Genomic DNA, 11524 nt, shown 5'->3' with positions numbered 1-11524 from the left:
TCTAAGAAGTTGATGTATGCTGGATTGTTAATTTATAGCCTAATCTATATTACGTAAAAGTCCTCCTTGGAAAATCTTTAACCATCTCTCCAGACACGAATAAAAGACGATCGTGCCCACCAATAGCAACGGCTTATCGTACAATATGGCGTTCGCACCCGGATACACGGAAGACGGTAGAACGTTTTTAGCAGAAAGGTTCCAAAAGGAATTCAATTACTTCTTTCTCTCAAGCAAAGAAATAAATCCCATAACGAAATGAAAAAACCACCAACAGATGACGGAATGAAGAATTCCGGACATGTTACACATTAGACATGTCGTATGAACTGCTCTACATAACATCAGAGTGCTAAACTCGGGCGTGGAAACCGATGTGGCGGTTGTAGCCCATCTTCCCCAAGGTTCGGGATGTTGTGCGTCATCATTCGGAGATGCTTCTCTGCTTACATAATTGCATGAATGTGCAGGTGTTCCTAATAAAGTGGACGGTGAACGTATATATTAAGGGGCAAAGTATACATATTAAACATGAGTGTTTTTACTAGACACATAATTAAGTTATTTCCAGTTACTGACCCAAACAGAAACAGTGCTGATATGTTAGCGTTTATTACCCTAAAAGCCAACATGATGAAAAAATGGATTCTGGGAACATTCAGACACAAATAAACAAACAAACAAAAAAAAGTGATTCAGCTGTTACTGAATCACTGCATCGTTATATACAAAATAAAACACAACCATTACTAATAACATCCTGCTCGTAGCGATGAGCCCCGATTTGTAAGTGTGCGATGTAGGGACTATTGCGGTCAATCGCTTCGTCCGCCTTCACGGAAACGTTCACGCGGACCCGCGAACAGCCGAACCCTCAGAGAAGCGCCGTTCTTCCAAGAGCATCGTGCACCAGACATCCTGGACAATGTACATCCTGTGTCAAAGATCCATCGTTTGACCAAATCAGATGGTCAGTGTACGTCAGGGCCCGGCAGCACGTACTCCAGCGCGTCCTTCCCCTCCTCCGCCACCACCTGAACAGCGCTGATCACCGTCTCGACGGGAAACGTCAGGAACAGGTCGTCTTTCAGTCTTTTAGGTGAGGGCGAGTCGTCTGAGGGGCACAAGGGCTCGGTGACGGTCAGGGTTATGGAGGACACGTCCCTGCCTCGCCGTTTGGCACTCTTCTTCTCCTGCTTGTACGCAGCGTTCATGTTGGAAAAAACCTGAAAGAAGACAGATTCCCTGTTGCACGTGAGGCTTAAATGACAAACTATGATTGCTTCTTTAGTTCTGCACTGGAGCTGCGTGGTTACCGGAGCGAAAAAGTAATAAAAGCACACCTTATTTTTAAAAAGTGTTTTAAAAGCTGTCCATCCGTCCATTTTATGTACCGCTTATATCATCCGCGTTATCGTAACATCACGCACACTACTTTGGCCTCGAAGCTCCAGTGCAAAACGACAAAAAAAAAATTATAAAGCAAACAAATTGCGTGTGCTTTTTAGAGATTTGGTGGGAAAAGCTCGGAAAATCCTGCTCTTTTAACATGCGTAACGGCTACCTTACAAGCCAAAGCGATGATCGCTCCTGAAGAGTAAAATCGAATTGTTTCAGATCTTCGCACGATCCTGTAAACAAACCCTTATTATCTTATTACACACCATCTGGTTGAGTTGATTTCGCTGCTCCTGAATGGACGAGAGGAAGCTGTTATCTGGCTCCTCGCCGGGGGAATAATTTCCTGCATCGTGCTCGTAACTCAGTAAATCCAGCTTCATCTGGAAGGTGGAGAGAGCAGGACACTGAGACGGGGGGGGGGTTACGAGAGAGGGTGAGAACGTGACGAGAAACGTGATAAGTGAAAAGTGAGTTTGCGGTACGAGTCATGCGTTATTCGTGTCGGAAGTCCTACCTCGCCGGGCATGCTGGGTTTGCGGTTAAACATCAGGCAGTAGGGGGTGAACTTGGTCGCCGGGTTCACCGAGGTCCTGAACAGCGCCAGGACAGGATCGATGAAATCGTCCCAGTCGGCCTGCTTCTCCGCCACCACCTGCTTTATGGTGTCCTTCAGCAGAGTGTTCGAGCGCTCCAGCAGAGCGTTGTACTGGACCTTCAGCTGCAAGCTCCAGCGCTCGCTCAGCTGCTTGCTCACCTACAACACATCACTGTAACGCTTAACCGGACTGTGTGTGAATGTGTGAGAGTCGTTAGAGAGAGAGAGAGAGAGAGACGTGAGGAGTTTTACCTCTCCACAGAAGTCAGCATTCTGAGAGCAGTGTATGGTTTTTACTGAACCGTACCTGCAACACCACACACACACACACACACACACACACACACACACACACAGGTATATAGATAATCATACAGCTGATAACACACGGGCAAAACTCATAGACAGAAAGGAAAGAAGCTTGTTTACCTATAAACGGTTGACGAAATGCATCTCGCCACACAAAGGACGTCTCTCTTCTGGACAGGAAACGCCTCCACCCACTTACTGTAATAATCCGTGATGATGACCAGGCGAGTGTTTCCTCCGTGAGTAGTGCAGGGGAACGGGCCTGGGTTCAAACAGCGTGTCCGTATTCTTTTAATAACCGCAAAGCTTAATAAACCAGAGGGATAAAACCCTCTGTGTCCCGCTGATACGTTTAAAACAACTGACAAACGCGCTACAACAGATACGGAAGGTGCGATTGGTGACACAGCCGCACGCACGTACCCATTATTTCCACCGTAACGGTGTCCCAGGGGCCGTCGACCTTCAGCGGCCTCGGCGTCCTCGCCATGTTTTTGTTCCGCTCAGCGTGCTGACACGTCTCACACACCTTGATCTAAAGGAAGAGGTCGGTTAGCACGAGCAAGCCAACACACACACTCTTTAACACACACACACACACACACACACACTCACGCTCACCCAGTCCACTACGTCCTTGACGATGCCCAGCCAGTAGTACTTGCTCTGGATGCGGTGCACCGTCTTCTTCTGACCCAGGTGATGGCCGAGCTCGTTAAAGTGGCACTCGAGGAAGATCCGACGCTTACGCTCGGCGTCAATCACCACCTCGCGCTTCTCCTCCTTCTTCATCCCCACATAGTACAGCCGTCCGTCTGCAGAGACACAGACACGGAGACAAACCGACAAATCATCAGAGACATGAGTGTGTGTGTGAGTGAGTGACTATGAGTGAGTGAGTGTGTGTGTGACAGAGTGAGTGAGTGTGTGAGAGAGAGTGTGTGAGAGAGAGTGTGAGTGAGTGAGTATGTGTGCGTGTGTGAGTGACTTGCGCGCGCGCTCACCGTCGATGATGAATTTCTGCGCGTATCGTTTCAGGTTCTTCTTGCGGATGGGGTTCATGGCGTGCGGGTAGCAGCCCTCAGCCACCAGCGTGTAAATGTCTCCCAGACGGCTGGAGCTCGACTCCACCACCTCCTCCTCGGCTACCTGAAGCGAGTCCACACTCAGCATCGCGCCTCCGGCACCAGAACCTCAGCATTACCCACGGAGCACGAGCAAACACCCAGTAGCCGGCAGAACCGTTACAACTGAACCCACATAGGGCGGACCACATAGAGCGACGGACCAGGAAGTAGACCGGCTCAATCCCTAATCACGTCTTTCGGTTTATAGAAGTGCACTATGTGGAGCGTAGAAGCTGTTATTTAACAACCCTAGCTAGGGCGCTTAAACAGGAAACAGTACCATATTTGGGATTCTGCAATAAAAACATATGAAATTACACGTTTACTAACCGCGTTTGTTAGTTAAATAAATTATATGACACTAGATTAAAAATTATCTCTTTAAAACAAGAAATTATACTGGCAAATACTTTTCAAGTATTTCTTAAATACTCCTAAATTATTTCCGACCGAACACATTAAGCTGTCGGATCACAACAAAGCAACTTCCGGTGAATTTAGTTAAAACTGCTTTTAAACAGGGTTTTTTTTTTTTTTTTTAAACAAACAAAAACAAATATTTTACATTCTCCGGTTACGATTTGCTCCTTTTGTAGGTTTTCGCGTATAAAATATACACGCGTTATAACATTTAACAGCATTTAAGGCAGTATTGTTAAAATTAACGCGTATGAAACTATAATGCAGAAATTCTGCACGTGCAGCTGCTATTACACTGAGAACCTTTTTCTAGAGCAGTACAAGCTCCATGTGCGATTCATCTCAGAGGAGCAGTTTAAAACCGACTACCGACACGTACGTGAGAGAAATACAGAGCTCTTTGAAGTCACACTTTAACTTAAATATTCTCAAACATCTGGATGTTGTGGATCTTCATGTGTATCTGGTTTCATTCCCATTCTAGATCATCAGCTGACAAATAATCCAGATTCTTATAGATCCTCCAGTCATTTGTTATATGCTCTGAGTTTTGTTTATTTTATTGTATATATATATTTTTAGATCCTTAGCATTCTGTAATTGATAATAATTCACATTCTAGGTCATTAGGCTACTTTTTCTGTTCACATTTTAAATACTCCCATCAGTTTTAGCACGAATAGTTCACATCCTAGATCCTTAGATTCTCTGAGTTCTAATATAATTATATATCATTTTGCGATTTATAATAATTCACATTCTGCATCTTTAAGTCAGTTTTTCTATTCACATTTGACACACTACTGTCACTAATAATTCACATTCTAGTGAATTCAGATTCCTCAGTTGTTTTATTTGTGATTGTTGGGGTTTGTAATCTTTTGTATTCTAGACAGTATAGATTGCTATGTATTTGGTCGCAACCCCCGTTCTAGATCATCAGGTTACAAATAATTCAGATTCTCGTATCACTTTCATTCACATACGTGATCATCAGATCACTTGTTCTGCTACGATTCTAGATCCTCAGGCTAATAATAATTCCTATTCTAGATCCCTTTGTCCTTTTGAACAAGTACCGTTTTACATCCTTGAGTTAGTAATAATTTATATGCCTGAGCCTTGAGCCTGTGGTCATTTTTCTATCATTTGTATTCTTGATCTTTGGGTTACAAATAATTCAGATTCTCGTGTTACTCAGAATTCACGTACTTGATCCAGAGATCACGTGCTGTAGTGCCATTCTAGATCATCTTCTTAACAATAATTCATGTTTTAGATCCTTGTGGTCTCTTGTTTTATTCCCAGTTTAGATCCCTTCTCTTCTGAATTCTGAGATTCATCATAATTCACTTTGTCAATTAGAGATCATGAGGTATTTGGCCTCATTCCTATTCTAGATCATCAGGTAGCAAATAATTCAGATTCTCATGTTACTTATAATTCACATTCTAGATCCTCCGGTCAATTGTTTTGATCCTGGTGTTTGTAATAATAATTCCCATTCTGGATTTCAAGGTTTAGAAAATAATTCCCATTCTGGATCCTAAGGTTTCTATAATAATTCACATTCCGGATCCTGAGGTTTATAATGATTCCCATTCTGGATCCCGGGGTTCAGAAATTCATTCCCATTCTGGATCCTAAGCTTTCTATAATAATTCCCATTCTGGATCCCGAGGTTCAGAAAATAATTCCCATCCTGGATCCTAAGCTTTCTATAATAATTCCCATTCTGGATCGTAAGGTTTCTATAATAATTCACATTCCGGATCCTGAGGTTTATAATAATTCCCATTCTGGATTTCAAGGTTTAGAAAATAATTCCCATTCTGGATCCCGAGGTTCAGAAAATAATTCCCATCCTGGATCCTAAGCTTTCTATAATAATTCCCATTCTGGATCCGGAGGTTCAGAAAATAATTCCCATCCTGGATCCTAAGCTTTCTATAATAATTCCCATTCTGGATCCTAAGCTTTCTATAATAATTCCCATTCTGGATCCTAAGGTTTCTATAATAATTCACATTCCGGATCCTGAGGTTTATAATGATTCCCATTCTGGATCCCGAGGTTCAGAAATTCATTCCCATTCTGGATCCTAAGCTTTCTATAATAATTCCCATTCTGGATCCCAAGGTTCAGAAAATAATTCCCATCCTGGATCCTAAGCTTTCTATAATAATTCCCATTCTGGATCCTAAGGTTTCTATAATAATTCACATTCCGGATCCTGAGGTTTATAATGATTCCCATTCTGGATCCCGGGGTTCAGAAATTCATTCCCATTCTGGATCCTAAGCTTTCTATAATAATTCCCATTCTGGATCCCGAGGTTCAGAAAATAATTCCCATCCTGGATCCTAAGCTTTCTATAATAATTCCCATTCTGGATCGTAAGGTTTCTATAATAATTCACATTCCGGATCCTGAGGTTTATAATAATTCCCATTCTGGATTTCAAGGTTTAGAAAATAATTCCCATTCTGGATCCCGAGGTTCAGAAAATAATTCCCATCCTGGATCCTAAGCTTTCTATAATAATTCCCATTCTGGATCCGGAGGTTCAGAAAATAATTCCCATCCTGGATCCTAAGCTTTCTATAATAATTCCCATTCTGGATCCTAAGCTTTCTATAATAATTCCCATTCTGGATCCTAAGGTTTCTATAATAATTCACATTCCGGATCCTGAGGTTTATAATGATTCCCATTCTGGATCCCGAGGTTCAGAAATTCATTCCCATTCTGGATCCTAAGCTTTCTATAATAATTCCCATTCTGGATCCCAAGGTTCAGAAAATAATTCCCATCCTGGATCCTAAGCTTTCTATAATAATTCCCATTCTGGATCGTAAGGTTTCTATAATAATTCACATTCCGGATCCTGAGGTTTACAATAATTCCCATTCTGGATTTCAAGGTTTAGAAAATAATTCCCATTCTGGATCCCGAGGTTCAGAAAATAATTCCCATCCTGGATCCTAAGCTTTCTATAATAATTCCCATTCTGGATCCGGAGGTTCAGAAAATAATTCCCATCCTGGATCCTAAGCTTTCTATAATAATTCCCATTCTGGATCCCGAGGTTCAGAAAATAATTCCCATCCTGGATCCTAAGCTTTCTATAATAATTCCCATTCTGGATCCTAAGGTTTCTATAATAATTTACATTCCGGATCCTGAGGTTTATAATAATTCCCATTCTGGATCCCGAGGTTTAGAAAATAATTCCCATTCTGGATCCTAAGCTTTCTATAATAATTCCCATTCTGGATCCTAAGCTTTCTATAATAATTCCCATTCTGGATCCAAAGGTTTCTATAATAATTTACATTCCGGATCCTGAGGTTTATAATGATTCCCATTCTGGATCCCGAGGTTCAGAAATTCATTCCCATTCTGGATCCTAAGCTTTCTATAATAATTCCCATTCTGGATCCCAAGGTTCAGAAAATAATTCCCATCCTGGATCCTAAGCTTTCTATAATAATTCCCATTCTGGATCGTAAGGTTTCTATAATAATTCACATTCCGGATCCTGAGGTTTACAATAATTCCCATTCTGGATTTCAAGGTTTAGAAAATAATTCCCATTCTGGATCCCGAGGTTCAGAAAATAATTCCCATCCTGGATCCTAAGCTTTCTATAATAATTCCCATTCTGGATCCGGAGGTTCAGAAAATAATTCCCATCCTGGATCCTAAGCTTTCTATAATAATTCCCATTCTGGATCCCGAGGTTCAGAAAATAATTCCCATCCTGGATCCTAAGCTTTCTATAATAATTCCCATTCTGGATCCTAAGGTTTCTATAATAATTTACATTCCGGATCCTGAGGTTTATAATAATTCCCATTCTGGATCCCGAGGTTTAGAAAATAATTCCCATTCTGGATCCTAAGCTTTCTATAATAATTCCCATTCTGGATCCTAAGCTTTCTATAATAATTCCCATTCTGGATCCTAAGCTTTCTATAATAATTCCCATTCTGGATCCAAAGGTTTCTATAATAATTTACATTCCGGATCCTGAGGTTTATAATAATTCCCATTCTGGATCCCGAGGTTTAGAAAATAATTCCCATTCCGGATCCTAAGCTTTCTATAACAATTCACATTCCGGATCCTGAGGCTTATAAAACAATTCACATTCCGGATCCTGAGGTTTATAATAATTCACATACTGTTCCTATTAGAGATCGTGTGGTTATAATAATTCACATTCTAGATCTAGAGTATTTCAAAAGAATAAAACACAATCTGCATCCTCAGGCTTCTACTAGTTAACATTCCTGATATTCACGTCTCTGGTTCAAATTCTGTTCTAGATCCTGCGCTCCCTGGGTTGTGCTACTGACGCCCAGTACAATGCTGTTCTTGAAAAAGTGAGTCAAGCCTGGAATTGTTTGTCCTCAGGACATGCTCTCATAGGGAAATAATGAACAGCAGGCTTTCTATAACAGAACGTCCTGAAGTGTTTAATTGGTGGTTTAATCGTCGCCCTATGACCTTGCAGATCCACGCTGAAACCGCGAGGCGCCGGAATCTCGCGGCACAATCGGCAGAGAGAAAATCGACCATCAAGCAGACTTACAAACCCCTCCATCAGCACGTCTACCGCTTACAGGTGCCGATCTCACACCAGCAGAGCTCCAGAGCTCCATTTTGACTGCAGTGACGTGACGCTCTGTGTTGTTTCTCCTGCACAGGAATCGTTCTTGGCCCCTGAGTTTGTAGAAATAGTGAAATACAGTCGTGAAGATGGCGCCAGTGAAGAGGGAGTACTGGAGCGCATCACCGCAGAGGCTGGTAGGACGTTATTCCTCTGAAGCTAACCCAGCTTAGGGTATAGAGTTGAGTGCAAAAGTTTGCATCCCCCGGGAGGTAAGGGGGCAAGGAGGCGGTTCTAAAGGAAAATATTTTTATCGCAATTGTCCCCAGGGTGTGAAAACTTCTGCACTCAATTACACTTGTTTTCTCCTGGACATTTTATTCTAATTGTGCATTTACACTGATTCATAGCAGTATCAATATCATCTGAAGACACTGTGTGTGTGTGTGTGTGTGTGTGTGTGTGTGTGTGTGTGTGTGTGTGTATGTATGGTTTTGCAGCTCCCAGGGTGTATCGTTTCCCCGTGTTCACGCAGGAGTTCTGCAACGATCTGGTAGAAGAGCTGGAACATTTCGAGCGGTCCGAGGCTCCGAAGGGTCGACCGAACACCATGAACAACTACGGGGTATTTACTCGACAACCTACCTCAGATATATCCATCCGGACTCGCTCCTGCGCCGTCCAGCTTCCTCATGGCCTGCGGGAAGTGTTCCGTTAATTAGCGATAATACCGTTAAACGAGTTGTCAGTTTATTAGGTACACCTGCAACCTTGTAGCTACACTGCACCCAGTGGCCATTTTATCAGTTGAACCTGCCGTATAGTTATATAATTACTGGTTGTAAGTCATGCGTTGCTCTGTTTACTGTATAATCCCCTGGGCTTAACGGACCAGCAGTTCGTTGTATATCAAATCAGCAAGGTGTAGACACAGAGTTCGTTCATCCCAAGCTTTGACATATCACTTAGTCGCATGATATAACGTTCTGTAGAAGAGATCGTCAGGTGGTGGATCGCAATCCCAGTACAGACTGCTTACTCGCACCAGGAATTTGACGTGACTGATTTAGTTGAATAGCCCTGATCTAGAAGAACCAGCGGAGCTCCTCGGACACGTGACGAAACCTCTTAAAGCGACAGGTGGAATGAGACGTACAGAATGTTGCCTTTACCCTGAATGTAGTCGGTCAGTAAGCCACCTCACTCGCACACCAGGAAATACCATTTGTACATAAACAGTTATCGAGGCCACGCCTCCTACAGTATACGAGTCTGACGCTGGCTTGGAGTGAGGATGAAAGTGATTTCGTTTTTAAGATTTGACCCTCGTCCCTCGCAGATCCTCCTGGACGAGCTGGGGCTCGACGAGGGTTTGATTACGCCGCTCAGAGAGCTGTACCTGAAGCCCCTGAGCTCGCTGCTGTACCCGGACTGCGGGGGGAAATGGCTGGACAGTCACAAGGCCTTCGCTGTGAAATACACACTGAACGAAGACCTGGACCTCAGCTACCACTACGACAACGCCGAGGTCACGCTGAACGTCTCGCTCGGGAAAGTCTTCACCGAGGGAAACCTGTACTTCGGGGACATGAGACAGGTGAACAACATTTGCAAAAAAAATAATAATTAAAAAAAAAATGCCAGAAAACACAAAGTTGAACTTTTTAATTATGCCATTTATTTTAGAATTACACACTTTACAAAGACTTTTTTTTTCTTGGACAGATCAAGGATAAAGACTTTACATAGTGTACACTCAGCTCTTTGTGTGTGTGTGTGTGTGTGTGTGTGTGTGTGTGATGCAGGTGCCCCTGAGCGAGACGGAGTGCGTGGAAGTGGAGCACCGTGTCACCGAGGCCGTGCTCCACCGAGGCCAGCACATGCACGGTGCTCTGCCCATCTCGTCAGGGTGCCGCTGGAACCTGGTGCTCTGGATGCGAGCGTCGCGTCAAAGGAACCTCCTCTGCCCCATGTGCAACCGATCGCCACGACTACAGCCTAGCGACGGCTACGGAGACGGGTTCACCGAGGAAGATACCGGGCTGTGCGTTTTAACGTGAAGCTCTTAATATTCGGTAGCATTAAAGGAGCGGTTTGTCATTTTCAGTGTCCCAAGATAGACTCATTTCAGGGCCAGAAAAAAAACAAACACGCACGCAGCCTTAAATGAAGCAGCTAGTGAGACGTGTTTGTCGTCCGCTTGAATGAATCACATCACATCAGATTAGATTTAGACTCTAAACTCTTATTAAATTTAAACACGGTGAAATCTAGCACCTTTGTGTAGTCTGTCCACAAAACAAACACGTCATGGCAGCTATTTAATCTGCCGTTTTCCCTCAATTTTCACTTGATTACAGCTTTAACTCTTACTCGTGTGAATCCCAGCATGTTAGTGAAATAATACGATTATTACACTTCAAAACAAAATACAAACCGCACCTTTAAAGCCAAGTGAAGTCCAATATAACGATGCCTCTGCGTGATCACGTGACTTTCACGAACCGCGTGAACCTGTCAGTCTGGCCATAAGAAGACAGAGTAACTGGATCTGGTCTTTGCTCCGTCGCGACCCGGCTCTTAAATATGCACCTTTTATATGATCCATATCAATTTTGACATAAACTTAATATTCTGTATGTTTTTGAAAAACAACAACAACAACAATAATTAACATTTCTTTTGTGCCATTAATGTGATTTGAAAATAAAAGGTTACAGATTATTGAGCTAAATCCACACAGTGAAGGAAAAAAAAAAAAAAAAAATTCCTTTCGCTTTTGCAATACAGATCAACAAAGAGAATAAATACATTTAAACACAAAGACTATAAACGGCTCCAACGTTTCCTCATACAGCGTTTACGTACAAAACCGAGGAATAGAAACTACGTCACATGGGCTTTCACACTACAAATGACTCGTAGTCAAGTTTAAGTCAAGTCAAGTTTATGGGGTGGTTTCGCTTTTTTTTTTTTTTTGGTTGTTTCTTTTCCCTCAGTTTATCCGCTTTAACTTTTTTGAGGCAGGAAAAGAAAGGGGGGGGGGGGGGTGAGGGG

General features: G+C 42.8%; 2 protein-coding genes across 3 annotated transcripts; one reads left to right on the top strand and one right to left on the bottom strand.

Moving 5' to 3' along the window:
• Positions 1-219: 219 nt before the first annotated feature.
• On the bottom strand, positions 220-3672 carry zgc:113436 (uncharacterized protein LOC503528 homolog). Of its 2 annotated transcripts, none has more exons than XM_053610562.1 (8): positions 3310-3672; positions 2927-3120; positions 2729-2840; positions 2426-2567; positions 2249-2303; positions 1916-2155; positions 1665-1781; positions 220-1226 (listed from the first exon to the last, which is right to left on the bottom strand). In XM_053610562.1, the coding sequence occupies exons 1-8, from the start codon at positions 3476-3478 to the stop codon at positions 972-974; spliced, it is 1284 nt and encodes a 427-aa protein (XP_053466537.1). In that variant the 5' UTR covers positions 3479-3672; the 3' UTR covers positions 220-971. The 2 variants fall into 2 exon arrangements, with proteins under 2 accessions (XP_053466537.1, XP_053466536.1); XM_053610561.1 differs by having other exon boundaries at positions 222-1226; positions 1665-1805.
• A 23-nt stretch (positions 3673-3695) lies between these two features.
• ogfod2 (2-oxoglutarate and iron-dependent oxygenase domain containing 2) lies at positions 3696-11351 on the top strand. Its single transcript, XM_053610564.1, has 7 exons — positions 3696-4227; positions 8184-8240; positions 8372-8482; positions 8565-8664; positions 8968-9092; positions 9807-10064; positions 10273-11351. Exons 1-7 carry the CDS (start codon positions 4114-4116, stop codon positions 10525-10527), a joined length of 1020 nt encoding a protein of 339 aa, XP_053466539.1. The 5' UTR covers positions 3696-4113; the 3' UTR covers positions 10528-11351.
• Positions 11352-11524: the final 173 nt, after the last annotated feature.

The sequence above is a fragment of the Ictalurus furcatus genome, chromosome 22, assembly GCF_023375685.1.
Source record: "Ictalurus furcatus strain D&B chromosome 22, Billie_1.0, whole genome shotgun sequence".
Classification (NCBI taxonomy): Eukaryota; Metazoa; Chordata; class Actinopteri; order Siluriformes; family Ictaluridae; genus Ictalurus; species Ictalurus furcatus.
The sequence above is the reverse complement of the archived record's forward strand: the minus strand, read 5'-3'. Positions and strand labels throughout refer to the sequence as shown.